This window comes from Cynocephalus volans, chromosome 5 (genome assembly GCF_027409185.1).
Source record: "Cynocephalus volans isolate mCynVol1 chromosome 5, mCynVol1.pri, whole genome shotgun sequence".
Taxonomy (NCBI): domain Eukaryota; kingdom Metazoa; phylum Chordata; class Mammalia; order Dermoptera; family Cynocephalidae; genus Cynocephalus; species Cynocephalus volans.
The window spans coordinates 156,693,528-156,714,719 of NC_084464.1; the positions used below are offsets into that span (position 1 = coordinate 156,693,528).

Genomic DNA, 21,192 nt, shown 5'->3' on the forward strand with positions numbered 1-21,192 from the left:
ACCTGTGGCCCCTGCAGCAGTGACCCATCTTTTCTCAGCTGTCACTGCTGGCCCCCCCGGGCCACAGTAGTCAATTCAACCCAGGCTTAACTCAGCAGGTCTTGGCCTGGCCTCTAGACCATCAGTTTGGGGCGACTTAACCTCACATGCAAGCAAGGTGCGAGCAGGGCTGGTGACCGAGGCCTGGTTTGGTTTGCAGTGCCTGTTTGCACACTCCCTCCGCAAGTTCTCCATGAGGGACTGGGGCATCGAGCAGAAGTGGATGTCTATTCTTTTGCCTCTACTGCTACTTTACAACGGTAGGTGCCATTTTCATTTTGGAACGTTCCCCTTTAAGACATAAAGTTGGAAGGTGTCCTGGAGGCGGCCCAGTCTCTAGGAGAGCCTGTGGGGAGCCCAGAGGAATGTGCAGCAGCTGCCCGCTCCCCAGGAGCCATGTTTCACAAGCTGAGGCAGATGCCTGGGTCTTTAGCAAGTAAGCGACTGCTTTGCCGCTTAAAACTTGGACGTGCTACACACACAGCGGTCCTGGAACTTGGCTGAAGGTGGCCAGACACGGCTGTCTGTTCCACTTTCCCTGCTCCAGAAGCCTTTGCTTCCCGAGCCGCAGCATGGAACTCCCCGGCCCATGGGAGGGGCTGATGGCAGGGCATCTGGCGCTCGGGTGTGACCACTGGGACAGTCTGTTCACTGGCTTTTAGGTGTTTTGAAAAGCAAAACAGCCTTTGGTTCACCACCTTTCCTTTGGCTCCAATCAGGGAGAGACCGATGGTGGGTTCTGACCTTATGAAGGGCTGGCAAGCCGTGTTTCCCTGCTCCTTTTCTCCCCTTGCCTTCCAGACCCGTTCTTCCCCCTGTCTTTTCTGGTGAACAACTGGTTCCCAGGGATGCTGGACGATCTCTTTCAGTCTGTGTTCCTGTGCGCCTTGCTGCTCTTCTGGCTGTGTGTGTACCATGGGATACGGGTTCAGGTAGGCCGTCAGCCCTCAGCACCGCCGGGAGGTGGAAGACTGAGTCCTCGGCTCCAAACTCTGCTGCGAATCCTGAAAGATGAGTTCGTCTGCGAAAAGCCGTCTTCAGCCTCATGCTGAATACAAGAACGCACTTTATGTAGAAATGCTTTGGTTATCTGTGATCTAGTATAGTCTATGAGGGATTAATGGTTTGCTAGAATTATTATCATTATCATTATTATTATTAATTTTGCTTTTTAGGGAGAAAGAAAGTGTTTAACTTTCTATTTGCCTAAATTCTTCATCGTTGGACTACTGTGGTTGGCTTCTGTTACACTAGGAATATGGCAAACGTGAGTAACTCTGCTCTGTGTGAAACTCCAGTCGTGACAAGCACCCGGCAGAGGTGGGCAGACCCAGAGTCTGATGCATTTGTGAACTCATGCAGAAAGGAATTTCTCCCCTTGTGTCAAACTTGGCCGGATGACTTGTTTCTGCTTGAGTGACTTGTAGAGAATACATGAGTCCACTAGTCTAAGATGGGAAAGAAAAAATTCCTTCTTCAGAAAGACGAAGACTTTGCTTGTAGGAATGATGCTCAGGTCGGCTCCTGGCCTCTGTGGTGCACCAGCTTTTCCAGTTTCCTCTTTTGCTGCATCTGCGAACTTCCCAACCCTCCCACTAGCTCCTGAGGTCTACCTTTATTAGTAGTTTTGTCCTTCTATAAAATGGCACCACAGTGGAAGCCTAGCATAGGAACAGCCTGATTCACCAGAATAAGACTTTCCGTGGAGCGGTTCCATTTGAGGGTGTGATTTTTGGAGCCTGGCACGCCTAATTTCATGGCACAGTGACCCATGGCATGATAGGACTTTGCCCCCATCTGCTTCTGTCCCCATCCTTGCTTCCCTGACATTCCGGCAGCCCATTTTCACTTTGGAAATTGATCTCATGGAAGTTTATATTGACTCTTACTGCTTTGTATGTCTGTCTGTTTCATAGCGGCCACATAGGCCAGTAAAAAGGGGCCTGGAAAAACAGCTCTTAGGATTGCAATATAAATAGTGCAGGGATTTTTGTAATAAAAAATGCTGTAGCTTCACAACACTGATGAATGTGGGCAGTTAGTCACATTGTATGCTTTTTCATGGTGATATATGAAATTTAGGATTTCTTGTAAATTTAACATTGCTTTTAAAAATCCTTCACTATTGGTAGCAAGTAGTTTACATTAATATGTTTTTTAAAAAGCACAAAATCAAGTGAGGAAAAGTGTGAAGTAAAAGGTAAAATTAGTTATTAATCTATAATTTTTTCATAATGTCATTTTTTAGAATTAATGAATTACATGATCCAATGTACCAGTATCGAGTTGACACCGGAAATTTTCAGGTAAGGATTGTAAATGGACCATAAGGATTTTTTTTTTAATGCTGTTTTTATAAATTACTGAATTTTTTAACTTAAATTCTGCTGTTGCCACAAGCTTGCTAACTGGCTACCTGGGAAGGACTGTGAATAGTTCAAGGTGGAAACTTTGAGAAAAATAAACTCTTTAAAAGTATGTTTTTATGTCCCGTCTTAGGTGTGTGGCAGGCAGGGTGGCAGCTCTTAGAAGGTCAGCGCACCGGCAGCATCACTGTGGTTCTCAGTGGCTGGCCCTGCCCACCCCAGCCAGGTGGTCGAGAGCCAGGCCTGAGGGGCTGGAGGGGAACAGAGTGGCCTGCGTCCACTCCCGAAGGACACACAAACGCCAGAGACTTCTAGCACGCCTGAAAGGCCGACCCAGTCCCATCCCTTTATTGTACAGTTGAGGAACAAGGCCCAGGCTAACGTCACATGGGTTCTTTTGAGGCAGAAACAGAATCTTGGTTCCTGCCTTGCAGGCCAGTGCTCCCTGCCTTGGCCATGAGAGGGAATTCTGGGACTGAGAGGACAGGGAAGGGACGGGAAAATGGGTTGGGCTGGAGACTCCGCAGAGGGGCCGTGGAGCTCTATTGTGGGCTTTCAAAGAGCGGTGGTGCCATCCCCCTGGAGCCTGACCCTCGTCAGAAGCCACTGACCTGCCTTCCCTGTCTCAGCTTCTAGCTTCAGAAGTGTTTTGTCTTCCTGTGATAGAATTATAAAATTGTGTCCTTTTAGACTCAGTGTGTCATGGAGCATCTACTCCAGGCCCCTCGTTTCACAGATAAGAAAGCAAGGGTCCAGGGAAGTTGAGGCTGGGCCTGTCTTGGACACGGGGCCCCATCCTCCTGAGCAGGGCAGGGAGCCAAGTCCCACCCGGGAGAGAGGTGGACGGCAGCTGCCCTTGTGCTGAGCCCACCGTGCCCCAGGCCTGAGCTGGGAGCGCCACATGGGCAGGAGGAGTTGCCTCCTGCTCCCCGATTCACAAGGGCTGGGGTGCCCTTGGGGTGAGCTGCCTGTGCTCAGAGGGGACGGAGAGGACCCTCAACCATGGAGCCCATTCTCGTTCTGTTTCCTGGAGTGATCTTCAGGGTTCTGAGCCCCTGCTGAAAACATCGGGCTTTGCCTTACATGGTGGCGCAGGAAGGGGATGAGCACTGGGCTGTCCCTATTCAAGGGCCTGTCTTGTTTCCTTCCAGGGAATGAAGATCTTCTTCATGGTGGTGGCAGCTGTGTACATTTCATACCTGTTGTTCTTGATAGTGCGGGCGTGTTCTGAGCTACGCCACATGCCTTATGTGGGTGAGCACTGCTGCAGCGACACCCAGCACAGGGGTCCTAGGAAGGACATCGCCGGGGGGAGAAGCAGCTGGAGTCTCCTAAGCAAGGGGCCTTACCTGAGGGAGCCCGGGAACTTGTCCATTCCCACAAGCTGGTGACCAGCACTTTTGGTCCCTAGGAGCCACAATGGGCCTCAGACGATCACTGTGGCCATTTGGAGGAAGGCCCTGGGGTTGCACCTTGCAGAGCAGCCGGCCGGGCTGTTCTCTTAGCCTTAGACTCCAGGCAGGTCACCCTGATCTCACAGGATTCTTTCCCCCAGTCTGTCTCAGCAAAGGATGGTGGCCCTGGCCTCCCTTGCATTGCCCTGGGCCCTGGTGAGGTGGGCGGCATGGCTCCTGGGCTGCAGGCAAAATAGAGCTTTGAAGTCCAGAGGGAAGAGGGATTTGTGCAGAGCTTTGCTTTATTTTTGTTTTGTTTTTAAGATCTCTGAGATAAAAGTGGAATTTACTTCCAAGGTTGTTTAACGGAGCATTTCTCTCTTTTTCAGATCTCAGGTTAAAATTCTTGACAGCGTTGACATTCGTAGTGCTTGTCATTAGGTAAGAAGACTCTGTTTCTGGAAAAAAGCAGAACTGGACTTTTATTTTACTGTTATAAATATCTGCTTTCTCCTTCTGTGGGGATAGTTTCAAGGTATTTTGGCCAGACATACTACATTGGAGGGCTTCTTACCAAGGGTGGGGGTGACCGCGGGTGGTGGCCTGGGCGCACCGGCTGGTGTGTAAGTTCCTGCCTCATCCTGACACCTGCATGTGTGTGGTGTACACGGTCACCTGCATGAGAGGAGCAGAATAGCGCAAGATGTACGTGAAGGGTACTGGGGACCTTGGGGTCCTTTTGGTGCTCCAAGGACAGGACTGTAACTTAGCCTGAGTTAGTACAGCAGGAGCGCAAGCAGCAGGGGGAGGCAGATGTCCTGTGGGACAGGGGCCGGGGCTGGGGAGGAGGACCCCGCAGGCAGGCGTCTAGCTGTTCATGGAGGTGGTTTCTTGGAAAAAGGTGTAGACAATTGGTTGGTTATGGTTTGTTTCTTTCTGCTAAAATCAAAATCCAGAGGGGGAAAACGTCTAGTTATCTGCGTTTCTTTTTTGGTTGTTCAAGAGGTAAAAAAGCAGATGCCGGGCCTTTTCCTTAATGGGAGCCACACAGCCCTTCGCCAGGTCCCAGCCCTGCTGAGGGTGCAGACTCTTGTGGGCACCTGGGTCCTTCACCACCTGCGAGTGTGTGGCTTCAGCTTGGACCCCTCAGGGAGCTTGGGCTTCATTCAGTGTCTCAGTTCATGCGAGGACAGGGTGCGCGGGTGTTCTGAGTACTCTGTGTCCAGTGCTTATGCACGCGTTGTCCCTGTGACTTCTCACACACACACCCCCCACACTCACACCCACACCCACCTCACACCCGCACCCACACCCACACTCCCACACACACGCACATGGACTTCATTCAGTGTCTCAGTTCATACGAGGACAGGGTGCGCGGGTGTTCTGAATACTCTGTGTGCAGCGCTTGTGCACACATTGTCCCTGTGACTTCTCACACATGCCTCACACCTGCACCCACACCCGCACCCCCCCACACACTCACCCCTCACACGCATCCACACACACACAACTCACAACCACACCCACGCACACACACAGCTCACACCCACACCTCACACCTACACCCACACCTCACACCCACACACACCTCACAGCCACACACACCTCACAGCCACACACACACACACACCTCACAACCACACCCACGCATCCAAACACACCCCTCACACCCACACACACACACCTCACACCCACACTCATACCTCACACCCACACACACTCACACACCTCACACCCACACCCACACACCTCACACCCACACCCACGCTCTCGCACCTCACACCCACACCTCACACCCAAACGCGCACTCACACACACCTCACACCCACACTCACACCCCCACACACACACCTCACACCTGCACGCACTTTCACACACACCTCACACTCTGTGACACACGTACACCTTCTCTGTTGCACCCTCACGCTCGAGCTGCCCAGTCCGCAGGTCGGGAGCTGCTGTCCACGCTTGGTGACCTCTGTCCGGTCTGTCTTGGAAGTTCCGCTTTTGTGATCCTCCTTCTCATGAGCTCAGGGCACTGACACGTTTCTCTGCAGACAGTCACTGAGTGTCAGACGCTTCATCCCTGTCGTGGCATTTATGTTCCAACAGAGGAGGGCAGGTGGGAAGCAAGTAAACACACAGCCTCGTGCCGTAGCAAAAACAAAGCAGGGCAGCGAGACGATGGCAGAAGCAAGTGGCTGCTTAGGTGGCAGGTAGGGCCGTCCCTCTGAGGAGGTGACACTAGCCAGGGGCCTGATGCAGGAGCCCTGAAGAGACGTGGGCCTGGCTGGGGACGGCGAGGGCGTGGGCACGTGGCCCCCAGGAGGAGGGCAGGCTTTATTCTCTGTGACGGGGAGTCTTTGGAGGGTGTTAAGCTGGGAGGTGACGGGAACTGGTTTACATTTTCGTTAGGTGGCCAGTCTGGCTGCCATGCTACGGTGGCCGTGGGCTGATGGGGGGGAGGTGGTACGGGATGGGGGCTGTGGAGTGGCTCCAGGGCCACCAGGTGGCAGCATGCAGGTCCTTGGTTGTCATTTGAGTGAACGAGCAGGCGTCCGTCCCACCCAAAGGCGTTGCTTTTTCCTCCGTGTGAGTCCTCAGCCCGTGGAGGGGGATGGTGACTGAGGAGGAGCAGGCTTCCCTTGGGGAGGGGGCGACATGTTGTGGGAGGTGGTCTTGACAGCGTGGGTGGAGAGAGTGAGAGAAGGGGCACTGCTTCGGCCCGATTGCATCGTGGCGTGGTCTGCAGTGGGGTCAGCTGATTCTGTCCCACAGCAGCCGTGCCCGAGCCCCCTGGATCTGACACTGAGAACCCAGAGGCAGGGGGTCCTGTGTGCATGTGGGGCGTGTGCAGAAGTTTCCATGCAGAAGTAACAGTGAGTAGACTGTGAGTGTTAACGGGGCGAAAGTCATGTGAAGCTAGTGCCCTTTCTTTGTATATTTTTACATACTGTCTCTGCCCCCATTTTTTTTCAGCATCGTCATCCTTTATTTAAGGTTTGGAGCACGAGTGTTACAAGACAGTTTTGTGGCTGAACTGTCGACTCACTACCAGAATTATATCCTTTTAACTGGAAGACACTGGGCTTCAGGAACGCCCCTACTTGCAGTGGTTAGCGTTTTAGGTTTGTGACTCTTGGCAGGAGACAAACTAGCTCCTTGTGACCTGTCTCCTGGAGGCCTCCAGGGACCTAGTGTGCCTGGACTGTGCAGAGAGGCCCCACTCAGCCCTGGGAAGAGGTGGCAGGGCGAAGGTCAGTTAACAAGTGGCAGAGTCTGCATGCAAACTCAGGGACACCAGCGCTCAAAGCTGCCCTCCGTCCCTGCCGCTTTCCTGCCGGTGAGGCAGGGGCTATGCAGGTCAGCGAGGTGCACTCACGCTTCCCTCCAGCAGAGCACTGACGCCCGGCCAGGGGCTGATGTGAGTGCCCTCCCTCCCTGACAGCGTCTCGCCAGATGTGCAGTTTCTACGGGACCTGACAATTACGACAGGTTGAGCGTGTGTACCTAGGATTGGGCTCATAAATTGCTGGGATCTCCTTCAATTCTCACTGTACCTGAGACCTCCCGGTGCCCTGTCCTCAGTCAGGTGTACAATAGGTTACCTGTGTGCTTTCTACTCTCTCTGATGATGAGGACACTTAGGGTGTAAATCCTTCAAGTCTTGGGTTCTTGCCTTGGGACCTGTTACGTCCTCAGAATCAATGCATGATTTTTCAGTTTTTTTGTGACTGAATCTCAGCTTTTATCAGTTTCTCAAAGGGGTCTGTTATCCACAAAATGTTAAGAACAACTGGCTTGAGAGTGTTTCCAATTCCTCATTTCATTATTGTGTCTAGAAATTTCGATTCACGCATATGCCTGTGACCTTCCTGCCCTTCACAGATAACTTGATCCCATCAGATCCTACTCTCCGTGCCTGAGAGAGGAACACCCCAGAAAGATGTGTCTCAGTGGGTCGAGGTGCGCACTGATAGGGGTCACCTGTCACTGTGACCTTGAGAGGTCATTGTGACCTCTGGCTGTGGGCTAGAACTACAGCATCCTGACGCCTGGGTTATGTTACCCCGGTACTAGTTGTTGGGTTGTGCTAGGAGGGGTCACTGGCGGTTAGGAGGAGCAGCCAGGTTGGAAACAAGGCCACCAACTGACGTGTCCAGACATGGTATTTCTTCCCTTGACCAGCATCACCAGCTGAATTCTTATCTTTCTATGGCTTGTTGAACTTTTACCTCTACACTTTGGCCTTTGTGTATTCTCCATCGAAGAATGCCCTGTATGGTAAGCCACCCTGGGGTCTGGTTGCTGGCTGGGTAGCTGACACAGAAGTCTCTGTCTGTTCAGGACCCTCTAACCTGGTTTTGTATTAACGCTGGGTGCACGGTTCACAGTGCCTCCTTTTGGCAGAGAGGGACCAGGTAAGTTTACATGGTGAGCTCCACGTTTAGTTAGAGCACAGCCTGCGTTGAACCTGTGCTGTGTCAGTACAGTGCATGATGAGGCAAATTTAGTTTGTTAGTGGGTCCTGGCACAAGCAATATGTCCATCAGCCATATGAAATAAAGTCTGTTGAATATCAGTGTTGCAACCATTCAAAAGGAAGCCGAAAGATATAAAAAAACCCCCAAAAAACAACAAAAAAAACACCACCCCAAAAGTAGAACAAACGGCCCTCTTGCACAGGGAGTGAGCGGGATGAGAACTCGCTGGTACACGGGCACAACCCCTCCTGATATTTTTTATCATGCTGGAGCTTTCAGAGCACCTGCCTGAACAGGTCTCCTGTGAGCTTCACAGCAACTTTATGACAAGGTGTCGTTGCTTCCATTTTACAGATGACTAAACTTTGAAGTGGCTTGCTGCAGGTCCAGGGACTGGGCGGGAGCAGGCAGAGCAGGTCTGCACCTCCGGGGGCCCATTTTCCAGCCCCGACTCCTGTGTGGACAAGAGGCAGCGAGTGCGGGCCCTGCGGTCCACGCTTCTTTCCCACAGGCCGCATTGCTTCATCTGCACAGCGACCTGCCACGCAGGTGGCCGGCCCCACCTCCTAGACGAGAGAGTGGGTAGTTTGCTCAGTTCACACAGATAACAAATGGTGGAGTCTGGGATTTGAATCCAGCTCTTTCTGACTCCTGTCCTTTCTTCAGGACAGCATCCTGCCCCTCCAGGCTAATAACATAAATTGCTCAAGATGAAAATGCTTTTGTTTGCCCCGCCCCATGTCTGCATCCAGCCCAGTGACGACCACCAGGCCACCACTGGAAGCACCCCGGGCTCCCAAGCTAGAGCAGCATGGGGTCAAGGGCCTCAGCCACTCCCCCACAAAGTCTGCATCCAGCCCGGTCATGACCGAGCCGCCACCAGAAGCCCCCTGTGCTCCCCCGCTGGAATGAGGGGGTACCAAGGACCTCGGCCACGCCCCCTCCATCCTTCCTTTTTTTTTTTTTTTCACTATGAAAATGCTTTAATGGTGTAATGTAAACAATAATATAATAAATATATTTTTTGGTGTAATGTAAACAATAATAATAATAATAATAAATATATTTCAAAAAATGCTTTTGTTGGTTTTCAGAGTCCCAGCTGAAAGATAATCCTGCGTTTTCCATGTTAAATGACTCTGATGATGATGTGATTTATGGGTAAGTCACTGTCTTTTTCAAGTTCATCTGACCGTGGGCATTCCAGCCTGGCTCTGTGTCTTTACTGAATGGCTCTTATTCTAAAATTATTTTTAAGGTATTCCATTTACCTGGGAGTATCATGTGATTCCACAGCTTTCTGTTTTCACATCATTCAGGCTTAGCTTTAGTGGTGTTCCTTTCTGCTGAATACCTACAGTGTGTGGTGAGGTGACCACAGGAAGAACAGTTCTTTCTGGACTGATGGGCCTGGTAATTGGGGGTTGGGGGATGGAGTGGGCAGTATCAGTTGGCGATAGGAAATTGAGTCAAGCTGTGTCATGAGTTCTTGTTGGAACGGCGTGTGTGTGAGAAGGAGCTGTCAAAAGTTGAATGGTATCAAAGGTCTCTTTTATAATAGGAGTGACTATGAAGAAATGCCTCTGCAGAACGGCCAGGCCATTCGCGCCAAGTACAAGGAGGAGTCGGATAGTGACTGAGCCCTCAGCGGGTCAGCAGGGCGGCGAGGAGCCTGGACGTTGTCTTCAGCCACCGTTCCCTGGCCTTCCCTGCACCTGCTTCTGTTCAGACTTTTCTTATAAGCAAAGATTTCCTGTTCCTTATTTGTTTACATACTTTAAAAAGGAAAACCAAAACTGAGTGCAAATGTAAACGCTGGGCCAAATTTATTGTCAGGGTGGCTACATTTATTTGGGAAGAAAGTGCCAGGTAAAAGTTTAAGCTGCCAAATCCCTTTTACAAAGATTTCAGATGAAAGCAGGTTTTCGGTGGTGAAGAGAAATTACTCCTGTTTGTGGTAGAAAGAATTATGTACTTCCTTTTTTAAATTCTAAGTTCATGGGGAGCCCTTATGACTAAGGTCCGCAGCATGGCAACATTACTCCTTTTGTCCCTTTTCTTACCCCATGGTATTGTTTTTTTGACCCTTTACACTCAAAGGGAAACCTATTTCTGTGGCTGCCTCAGGAGGGCAGCTCTTCCCCACGGAGTGGTCAGTGCCCTGGATAACCAAGCATCTGAAATGACTGGAATGAGTGAAACTTAGATTGACCACATTTTGTGACCCATGTAAGTTACCACTCATTAGGGGAATGAAGGAGGGCTGGCTTCTAGCCCTCCACTGTCACCAAGGCTAAGATAATTTACAAGTCACCAGCTCCCGTGGGTGAGGTATTGTCGCCACAGTGTTTTGTAAGGGCCTGTGTGTGCGTATATACATGAATATGAATGGATTTCCCTGGTGCTTGGGGTGTGCAAGAGGGTAACTCTTACCTTTCCAATAAATAGTAGTTTCTGCAACTCTGTTGAATATAAAACCCCATAGAACTTAATTTTTTTCGAATAAAAGCTAGATGAATGATTGATACAATAATATAGATTATTACCAAAAAGTTTTTCAATTTCACATCTGGAAACTAGATGCAAAGAAATTAAAACATTTTAAATGGCTTATGGAGAACCATCTTTGGGTAGAAGGCAACTTGCTTGGTCATCATTCCCTGTTCTCCGTGATTCCCGTGATTCTCCATGAGCAGAGGAATTACTCTGTGGAAATGGCTCTGCGCTACTGAATCAGGCATCACAGGAGAGTTCCCAGTTCCTTTTTGTCAGACACTCAATAGAGAAGTCTGGTCCAGATGTCTCCTTTGGTTCTCCCTCGACACACACAGTGTCTCTTAATTACTCACATGTGGTAACTGTAGCCATCCTGACTGATGGCATCGTGGTGAGTACAGAGGTCCAGGAGACCATTGTCCCATTCTGCAGCCACTACCTGTGTTTCCTCCATCTATGCATCGACCCTCAGATTATCATTCAGAGCTACAGGTTCTGGTCCACTGCAGGTAGTGCTGGGACCTCAGAGATGTTCATGAGACCATTCGTTGTGACTTACCTTTCTTTTCGATTTAAATTTCAATGATAATGTACCTTTAGTATGGATTTCATTCACATTTGTTTTAAAAACCTTGTAAATATAAATGTTTAAATTAAAACAACTGTATAATGGAAGAGGTAATTCAAGTTTACATGATTTTTACATTTACAATGGTATGACTTTTTTTGATTCTGTGTACTGAGGTGTTGAAAAAAATTTTCTGTTACCAAATCTTACAACTTCTAATATTTTATGTAAATTGATGAAGACTTACTTGTGCTGATTAACATATTCTAATATGTGATAGCGTTTACAAGTTTTAATCATTGTCTGTGATTTAGAATGCTGTTTATCAGTAAATGTAAAATATTTGAGGCATTTAGCCATATACATTAGAACTTTTTAAAACTTGTCTTTGTCCTATGGTGTAATTAAAAATTTGATGACTAGTATCTTCATACATTGATTCTTCATGGCATCGATGAATTGAAAAATATGGGAGTATTTATTTACTTTTTGTAACTAAGTTGGAAACAAGAAAAAAATTTACTAAAAAAGTACTTAAGGGGAAAATGATTCTTTATTAAACCATGCATTTTCAATTTCTCTTACCTGGTATATCATATAGATCAACATTTACATACTCCATGTAAAAATTTGCTTAAAGTATATAGCATTTAGCGTGTAGAATATGTGCCCTAGGTATTAGATTAAAACACTTAAAGTCTGCCAGAAACTTTTGACAGTAGCAAGAAAATTGTTTTTCTTCATGGGTATTCAAAGTTTTGCAAACAAATTATAAATTCAAAGGGCTGACTTTAGTTCTATCGTGGTAATGGTTTCAATGACATCATCTTTGGGATATTTTTTTATACTGGTCCAGTCTAGGGGAACCTGGAAGATGAGCAGAGGTATTTCAGTTTCCCTAGGGAGAGCTTCATTATCCATGTGGATAATAGGTCCGCTTGATTTATTATTAAATCTTTACAGCAGTGAAGTGGTGCCGTTTTCTCTTAAGCCCCATTTGAAAGGCTAGAGGAGATATTCAAGGTTGGTAAGGTTGTTACTATACTTAATTAAAGATTAAAATAAAAATTTAGATACATTATGTAAATCTAACCCACTAAAGGGACAGGTTACAAGACAAATGTCACCTGCCTCAAGTATTCCATGAACTATTTACTAAAAGTACAGTTATGTTAAATAGGTTGTAACGTGGCTGGTAACTTATTTCCTGAATCCTTTTCACAGGAAAGGCAGACGCTCATAAAAGGGATAATTAAAAGGGATGTTACTATGAACATTTAGTAATGACTTTAGTTTTTAAACACTAAAGTGTATTTGTGTATTTTGAGGGTTTTAGAAGCCAGTTGCCTTAGAGGTTGGTTAGACTTTTTGGGGGAAAAAGAAAGCTAGTTTCCCCAGGCCAAAGGGAAGTTGCTTTAGTCTGTGACTTTTTGTTGTGTTTATCTTGACATGATGTTTTAGATATACTGGTAACTATAATACCATACTATGAAACAGGAGTTTCTGCTACTGAAAACTGCCTTTTTACAGACTGTAAATATTTGTAACATAAAACACTAAATGTTGAACTCTAGAGGAAAGACAGAACTCTGTATTTGCTTCTGGAACTGTCAGTGGGGCACAGTGCCACCTGATCACAGAGTAGTGGTCGTAATCAGTCAGGCAAAAGTGAATAGATGTTTATTTATGGCAAACTCATGTTTTGGAAATGACTTCATTCTGGCCCTACTTTTCTCATAAACATTAATAAATTTTTAATATTCAATTCTTATATGTATCTTGATTTGTTTGCTCTGTGCATGTGGCGTTAATTTGACCTCAGACATGAGTGCTTCAATAAAAGGGCTTGAGAGACAAAAGCTGTTTTTCTTCATTTCAGCATTGCAGCAAGTAGACATGAAGTGTCTTTTATTACCACATCTCTTGTGGCCCGCGTGAGAACCCCGGAGATGAGGGCATTAGACCAGGGTTTGAGGCCCTCCTCCCAACTTACTTTGATGTGTGACTTTAAAAATCCCTCAGATGACCTCCAAACACATTTTCTTATTTTTAAATAACTTTATAATTGTGGACCCAAAATTAATGACTATGAAAGCATTTTGAAAGGCAAAAGTACCAAAACAATTTGTGATTGCTACTGAAAAACAGAGAACATGGGATTAAAAGTTGTAGTGTTAGAGCTTTGGACCAAAGGTGTATGAGTTAGAGCTCTCTGGCTAAAGGAGCAGAAATCGGCTTGCCCATCTCCCACCCCTTAACCTCTAGAGAGGGGAGAGCAAGACTGAGGGGTGTGGTGCCCAGGGGTAGGAATCTAACCAGAACCCAGATGTTGGAGAGGACCAGAGCAGAACTGCAACTTTTTTAGTTTTATGGATTCTGAAGCCACTTACTAAATATGAAGAGTTCATTTGTGATACTATGTAGACTATGAAGAACCACCATAAACTTTAAATTTGAATAATTTATTATTCTAACAAAAGTATAAAGTATGGAAAATTAGTGTATTTGAATCATTTCAGAGAGTCAAGAAAGTTTCATACCAGCAGGTTTCAGTTTATAGCACCTTTGAAAAGAAGTACTCAGAGTTAAGACAAGTGGCAAGCCAGGCTTCAGACTACCTACAGTGTATCACATCACGCAGCTGACTTACAGCACATGGTTCATGTAACAGTGTGGTCATTTGGTTTTTTCCTCTACATTTTAAGAGAGCCACAAAATACACTTAAAGAGCAAGAAAAGCGTTCATCGAATATCATGTTGGACATTAGAAGATGGAATAGAAATGTCGAGACAAAGGGAGGAAGGTCGCAGGCTGGCTGAGGTGGTCAAATAGACAGTCCGAAGGCGCTGACAATGCAGTACATGGTCTTGTTCTCCCATCGCACAGTACAGCTCCCTGGGAGAGGGAAGGCAGATGAGCATTTAAGATGAGGAAGACGGGGACTGGACGTTCCCACGTCTCACCCTAAGGACAACACTCAAGTACCTCTTTATGTCACACACATAAAGAAGGCTGGCAAGTCTCTCATAAAAATGTTTCCCTTTTTTTGGCTGCTGGACCGGTCCAGGGATCGAACCCCTGAACATTGGTGTTATCAGCACCATGCTCTAAACAACTGAGCTAACTGGCCAGCCCTTATAAAAATGTTTTAAAAAGTGACTCTAACGAACATGCATTCAAAGACATGAAACATCCAAGCACATATTTCTTAAAACACAGCTTTTAAATTATATCTTAGCATGGTCCAAGAAACTTTCAAGGAAAATGCACATGACAAGACTTCACAAATGGAAGAAAGTCATACCATCAGTAGAGCTGTCCCAGAAGCAGGAACTTGCTGTGTGTAATCCAGCTCCATTCTTTTGCATAATTACACAGGTCACTTAAATTAAAAGACTTTTATTAGCAAAATCTACTTGGCAAAAAATTTTGCCTACTTTTAGCTTATGTATGTAGATCACATGGTTAATGTTCATGATAAAAAGTATAGAGGTAGATTGCTTTATCCCACTATCTTGACAACTTTCCTTTCCACTATATTATATACTTTCCTTCCTTTATTGCTTACTTGTCCTAAAAGCATCTGATCAGAAATCCTGTAAAATCCTGCTTGAGGTATGCCCTGCATACCAACCAGCAGCCAAAAAGGCCAGGTGTACAGTAATGTATACAACACAAGTTACCTGCTCCTCATCATCGCAACTTTCTTTGAGGTTAGGTACCAAACTGCCACATTAGCTCTCTTGTCTGGCACTGAATCTATCTCAGATGGGCATTAAAGAACCACCACCAAAGTATACGAGAAACAAAAATCTATTACCAATGTATTTAAATGGTTTCCCCAGCTTGGTGAGTTGGCTTAAAGTTTGTTCTACTACGTTTGTGGTCCACTGATTCACTTTGCTGTGTTGGTAAGCGTTACCGCCAATTGCACTTTCTATAGCCTAGAAAATGGAGCACAAAGGGGTCACAGTCAACAGATGCACCCAAACACCTTCCAATTAGTAATTGACATTTATCACCTTAGGAACTGATGAAATAAACTTTATGTAAAATGTAAGTTTATTTTTAATCATGAGGACTCCACTAATACATCTTTTCTAAGTGTTATGTTTCATTTAAATAAGTTTTATATTTGTTTGATAAATACTTAATTACCTAGAGACTGTCAAATTTTTTAGACATTTTGACCTAATAATTAGATTTAATGTTCACTGCTGTTATTAGCAACACATTTTTTTTCCTACTGAGACTAGAAAATATTTTATTTTGCCTATTCCTTTCTTAAAAGTATATCAGATACTTTTATCCAGCACTATCTAATACTATACATTAGATGAATCTTTATTGGTTATTTGTACAACTGACAATGTACAAACCTAGTCAAATAATCATATATTCAAAAATACTTCTTTCATCCAACATTTTCTAGGAGTATGTAACCACCTAAGTACATTTTTCAGATAACTGAACATCTCACCCTTTATATTCCAAAACTTATTTTAACTTTGTGATGAAATTTTTTTCTTTGTTTTAAATTTCCTTCTTGTTCTATGCTGTATTCCTCTAGGGTTATATGAGAATATGCAGGGCTCACTGTCCCTGCTCTTGCTGAGCATGTTGTTACAATATTCCCACTCTGTGACTTTCTAGGTCTTTCACTGTCAGCCCCCCTTTCACACTGACGCCAGTGTGTCTCCGTCCAAGCAGCATTCTTCTCTACTCCTTTCTAATTCGCAGTGCTGGAAACCAGAAACCGAGTCTTTAATGACAGTTATGACCAAAAACATAAATAAAAACTTTCAATGAGGGTCACATTCTGTCCTCAGACATGCAGAGAAAACCAACAGTCCCAGGACCTGAGTTGTGCATGGTAGTGAGGGACTGGGGTCTAAGGCCTGGAGCACAGGCATAGGTCCAGTGGCCCTGCTTTTAAGGAACAAAAACTACCTATGGTCACACTGATTTCTATCTACCGACCTTCCTGTCTATCCTGGGACTTTGACTCACCATAGTCACATTACACACAGGTCCTGGTTCCTTCTGATCTCCCACCATGCATGCCCCCTCCCAGCTCAGAGGATACAACGGGGCTGGGGTGCAGCAGCTCCTGGTTTAAGGGGACAGCAGTATTACGAGACCTGGGCATAGTTGAATGGGGCAGGGTGGGGAGCTTCCTTCAAGCTAAACCTCCAACTCTGGCAACTCCCCAGACTTTGAAATTCATTCTTTTTTAGGGAGGGAGGAAAACCCTCCTCCAGTTTTAGACCTATCCAAATTTACTACTACCCAGTACTTAAAATAACTTGAGTACAGAATTAAGGCCAGGGCCAAAAAGCTGCAAGGCCAGTGATACATTTTAAAGTAACAGGGCAATGTCACCTCATGGTTCCAAGTAGACTGGAAATGTGTACTTTCAGTTGTACTTGCTACCTGGTAACCAAGTCAAAGGTAACGCAGAAAACAAGTGAGGCAAAACTAGACTTCCTAACAAACCAACTCCACTTTCCACGGTTCTAGTTTAATTCACGCACCTTCCTGCTTCCCACTGTGTTCCATATGAAACACTATTCAGAAAACAATGAAAAGTAAACTGTTACAGGTCCTTCAAAGCAACCAGAAAATCACACTTGATGTTGAATAATGTATATGGTAAAATGGAAGCATTAGTCAACAGTTTGCATTAATAGTAATTTGCATTAAAGATAACCCTAAATTGCATATGAAACCTTGAATGTTACCGTTAAATTCATATCATCTAATGACTTTCTCTTAGCCAATGGCTTCAACATCTCAGGCAGGGAAGCTCACTAGGAAAATCTCTGGCCTCATTCCTGCCCCAGACTCCTCTAGCTTACTGTACCCCTCACACACACCATGCACACCCCATCACAGGGCCTCTGCACATTGTTCATGGCTCAGGTCTGTCCCCTTTTTTTTGCTGTGTTAACCCTACTCAATCTTGAGATTTCAGCTCTGAACAGTCCCTAATGTCACTTCGTGGGTCAAATTCTACTTTGAATGTTCTCCCAGCACCACAATCTGTGGCACTCAGCACATAGCAAACACAAGCTTACACCTTCCCCTGCGGGTACTTGGTAAGTGTCTGCCCTCCCCTTCCCATACTGTAAACTCAAGAGAGTTTTGTCCACTAGGCAGTCCCTGGCATGTTCCCTCAACGTGTATTTTTTGAACGTATGAATGAAGAACAAATACAACTTTTGTCTCATCCTCCTCCTCATCTAAGGGAAGTACTGTGATCGATAACAATAAAGTGTGTGATTTACGAATGTAAGAAAACTAGCTGAATAAGCCCCAAACTGAATTACCAGGTCCTGAATAACTGGAAGCTGACTCTGATTTTCTTGTACTCATTGCTTCGTCATTAAACACTCGAAACATTTGTTTATATGCCATAAGTACTAAAAAGTTAAAGAATCATGCCTTGATAACATTCAGTAGTAATGCTATGTATATAAAATTTCCTGTCTGATTTTAAATATATAATTTACATGATATGGGAGTAATTCTCATCTAGATATTCACTGAAGTAAAAACCATTATCTGAAACACCGAAACACACAGGCTCAGTTGAAACAACTCAAGACAGTGTTTAAAACACATTGTTTTCCCTCATATAAGCCATTAATCAGACTTTTAAAAAGCGGGCATCTTACCTCTTTTACAATGTTGCTCACTTCATCAACAACGAAAGTAGTCTGTAAGGAAGAAAATTTAGTTAAGTTTGACTTATTTAAAAGATCTGTTTTCACCGCACCGATAAATGCAAATTTAGGAAATGAATGTAATTTAGAAACGAAGACCATAGAAATAGTCTAACTAAACCGTTAACTCTACAGAGGAATGCATTACAAGAAGACTCAGAAACATTAAGTGGCTCCCTGAAGATCACAGAGCTACTGAATAGCAGTCAGGGGACTAGAGTACATGTATGTAACTCATAAGGTTTTTTTTTTGGTCTGGTTTTAATCATGCCACCATCCAAGACTTCACTTTACACTAGAATTCAATCTCTCCTTCATTTCAACTTGCTGCTAGGATCATTAGCCAATGTTGACGCTTAATGAATCACTCAACTTGTACAAATTAACTGAAGCTGCTTAAGCGATCCATTTTAAAGATTTAATTCTCTTTTCCCTGATATAAACTGAGTAGGAGGCCTGAAACTCAAGAGTTTTGGTTTTTTTTAAGCCACCGTTATTCGTAAAGTTTACAATGATTATACTATATTGGGATAATTATTTTTCTTTCTCAACACTGTCCTACTTCAGGACTAACTAACTGCTAATATGGCAGTCCCCTGCTAGTGTGTCAGGGTGACTTGGGAGGTGGGCTGCCAGTGGTAATCTAGTGCCAAGAGTATAATTTTCTTTCTTTTACATATGGTAGATTTGAATGGGTACAAGGTCATCCTGAAAATAACATCAGTCAGACACTTGCTGCCAATGTACTTCTTTACCTGGGAACAAGCAGTGTAAAGTTACTGCCAAATCTCAGGAACAGTACTTAGCTCTGCACATGCCTTCGAGAGGGTACCCAGGAGCCCTCAGTCAATGTGTGGATGCAGAGAGCCCTGCTTTGGCAACGAGTTTTCCTCTCTGCCTGGCTGCTGATCACTGTGGCCCTGCCCTGTTCTAGGAAGACCCCTTCTTTTCAGGAGGACCAAAAGCTGACTGCTCAAAGCCACCTCACTTGCTGTACTCAGAAGTCATACTTGGAAACAAAACCAACTCACCGAGTTAATGAAAATTTACAGTATCTTGGAGATTAAATCATTTCCAGAAGTTTAAAGGATCCTTCTCAAGTGACTACAGTGATCCTAAACCTTAAAGAAATGTCCCTGTATAACTTTCCAAATGGCATAAAAATGATTGAGGGACATTTCAACGAACTTTCAGTGGAAAGTAGAGCCGTTGTTTTGAATCCACCAGACAGTTTCAACTTCTACAAGAAAGATGAATAATGAGTTGAGAGTTGAATTACAAAGGCCCAGGAATCTACATGAAGTTAGAGGATATGCAGAAAAGGCTGAGTTCAGAGGCTGGGAAGGGGACTGGAACGCACAATTTAATAAATACCTAAGACATGCCTACTAGAAGAGAGTCATGGTCTCATCCTCCCAGGGCTTACATCTCGTGTAAAACACAGATCATTCTGTTCAGCCCCTTCGTTTTGTTATTTATGCAATTGAGATCTGGAATAATGAAGTCACTCAGCCACCTCATTTGTGATAGCCAGAATTGGAATGCAGTATTAAGGGCTTTCTCTTACATTGCCATTTTCTTTCTTTCTTTCTTTCTTTTTAAAGTTTCACTCTATATTACTATAATACAATCCGTTTACCAATATTATATGAGTTAACAGTTTATGAGGAAAAGCTTTTCCTTTGCCAGCTGCTCCTGAACCATGTCTCATAATTATTTACTTGTTTGTTACCAGCGTTCAAATACTGATTATGACTCTGTTATAGAAAGTTTGTGCTAGTTAGGAAATTAGATCTCAACTGAAACTCTAGTATCATTCCTTAAGCCTTAGATTTTTTTCCTCAAATTCCTGCTTAAACTTAATTTCAAAGATGGTAAAACACCCTACCTTACCAAATTTATCTATATTTTTTGCCACAGGCTGCATAACACATAGCACATTACCTGAATTTCGACAAGAAGAATTATTCAGCAAGAAGACAAGGAGCCACTATTCTATAACAGCAGCGTCCATCAGCTCAGTTCCCTGCGTGCTTGTGGGCTTGAAGGAAAGCCATTTTACCAGCACGTCTTTACAATGAGTATCTTCTGCCGGGGAAACCACTGCGTGCTTCACCCTACTTCATCGAGGCAGAATGAGACTCTTTTTTCCCCACACGAAGGCGCTATCTTACTGACACCCCGAGCCAAGACGACATGCACCCCGTCCTGGTGACCCCGGAGGGAGCGAGCGCGGCGCTGCAAACCGAGGTCGGGACGGACACAAAGGCAGGCCCCCGTGCCGGGCCCTTCTGCGCCGGCCAGCAGCCCGGACGTCGCGCCCATCCATGGCTGAGGGGACCTGGGGACGGGCCTGTCCGTGCATGGCACTCCGGACTCCGGCGTTAAGATGCCCGCACTTCAGCCTTTCTACCCTGGACGTGCAGCGCCCCTCTGGGCTGGGGGTGCGCACCCCGGAATAAAGGGCGGGAGTGATGTCACCCTGCCAGCGTCCTTCGCCGCCGGCCCGGGAACCGGAGGGCCGGGGGGTGGCGAGGCCCGCGCGGGAAGGGGCTGGAGCCTTCCACCCGCCTCCCGCGCCCCTGCCCGCCGGGGAAACGGAGGCAGTGCCCCGTGCAGGCGGGGCTGGGCAAAGCGGGGGGAAGGCAGCCGGGGCTTCCCGGGCAGGACCGCTTGTCCGCCCGCGCCCAGGCTCTCGGCCTCCACTCTTCCCGTCAGCGACCCGGCGGTTACCTCCTCCGTAGCCTGGTAATCCTCCATCTTTCCTCCTGCGCGTCTCCTCCGCCCTCTGGGTAGGGCGCACTGCGCAGGCGCGCAGGCCCCGCCCAGCCACGCCCCTCGCTGCGCGCGCGCGCGCCCGGCCACGCCCCAGCCCCCCTCCTAGTTCCAGGGCCCTCCCGGTCACGCCCCAACCCCCCCCTCCCGGCTCCAGGGCCCGCCCCGGCCACGCCCCAGCCCCCCTCCCGGCTCCAGGGCCCGCCTTCTCGACCCCTCGGCCAGCTCGGTGCCTCTGCAGCCAGGGGCGGGGCCTGGCTGGAGACCCCGCATTGGCCCCTCCCCCGATCCTCGGGGAGGGGATGGTTGCCATGGGAATCCCGGCCGGGTAGCCAGGCAGC

At 46.4% G+C, this 21,192-nt stretch overlaps 2 protein-coding genes across 4 annotated transcripts in view; one reads left to right on the plus strand and one right to left on the minus strand.

Annotated features, from left to right (window-relative positions):
• The window catches only part of TMEM181 (transmembrane protein 181), a 47,553-nt gene extending 34,438 nt beyond the window's left edge, over positions 1 to 13,115 (plus strand). For all 3 annotated transcript variants that reach the window (XM_063096219.1, XM_063096220.1, XM_063096221.1), the window contains exons 8-17: positions 200 to 299; positions 841 to 971; positions 1,215 to 1,306; positions 2,288 to 2,345; positions 3,557 to 3,659; positions 4,189 to 4,240; positions 6,782 to 6,864; positions 7,997 to 8,086; positions 9,381 to 9,447; positions 9,848 to 13,115. In XM_063096219.1, coding sequence (XP_062952289.1) covers positions 200 to 299; positions 841 to 971; positions 1,215 to 1,306; positions 2,288 to 2,345; positions 3,557 to 3,659; positions 4,189 to 4,240; positions 6,782 to 6,864; positions 7,997 to 8,086; positions 9,381 to 9,447; positions 9,848 to 9,926 — 855 coding nt within the window. In that variant the 3' untranslated portion in view covers positions 9,927 to 13,115. The remainder of the gene's footprint in view (positions 1 to 199; positions 300 to 840; positions 972 to 1,214; positions 1,307 to 2,287; positions 2,346 to 3,556; positions 3,660 to 4,188; positions 4,241 to 6,781; positions 6,865 to 7,996; positions 8,087 to 9,380; positions 9,448 to 9,847) is intronic.
• Positions 13,116 to 13,796: 681 nt separating this feature from the next.
• DYNLT1 (dynein light chain Tctex-type 1) lies at positions 13,797 to 20,871 on the minus strand. Its single transcript, XM_063097630.1, has 5 exons — positions 20,810 to 20,871; positions 18,029 to 18,070; positions 15,172 to 15,295; positions 14,656 to 14,733; positions 13,797 to 14,246 (listed from the first exon to the last, which is right to left on the minus strand). Exons 1-5 carry the CDS (start codon positions 20,834 to 20,836, stop codon positions 14,176 to 14,178), a joined length of 342 nt encoding a protein of 113 aa, XP_062953700.1. The 5' UTR covers positions 20,837 to 20,871; the 3' UTR covers positions 13,797 to 14,175.
• Between the last annotated feature and the right edge of the window lie 321 nt (positions 20,872 to 21,192).

Bases quoted from the DNA above. Each gene is read 5' to 3' on its own strand.
- DYNLT1 (XM_063097630.1), bottom strand. From the start codon at position 20,836: ATGGAGGATTACCAGGCTACGGAGGAG. The intron at 18,071-20,809 runs GTAACCGCCGGG...TCTTCCTTACAG, and splicing joins ATTACCAGGCTACGGAGGAG to ACTACTTTCGTTGTTGATGA. The intron at 15,296-18,028 runs GTAAGATGCCCG...TCCATTTTCTAG, and splicing joins TGAGCAACATTGTAAAAGAG to GCTATAGAAAGTGCAATTGG.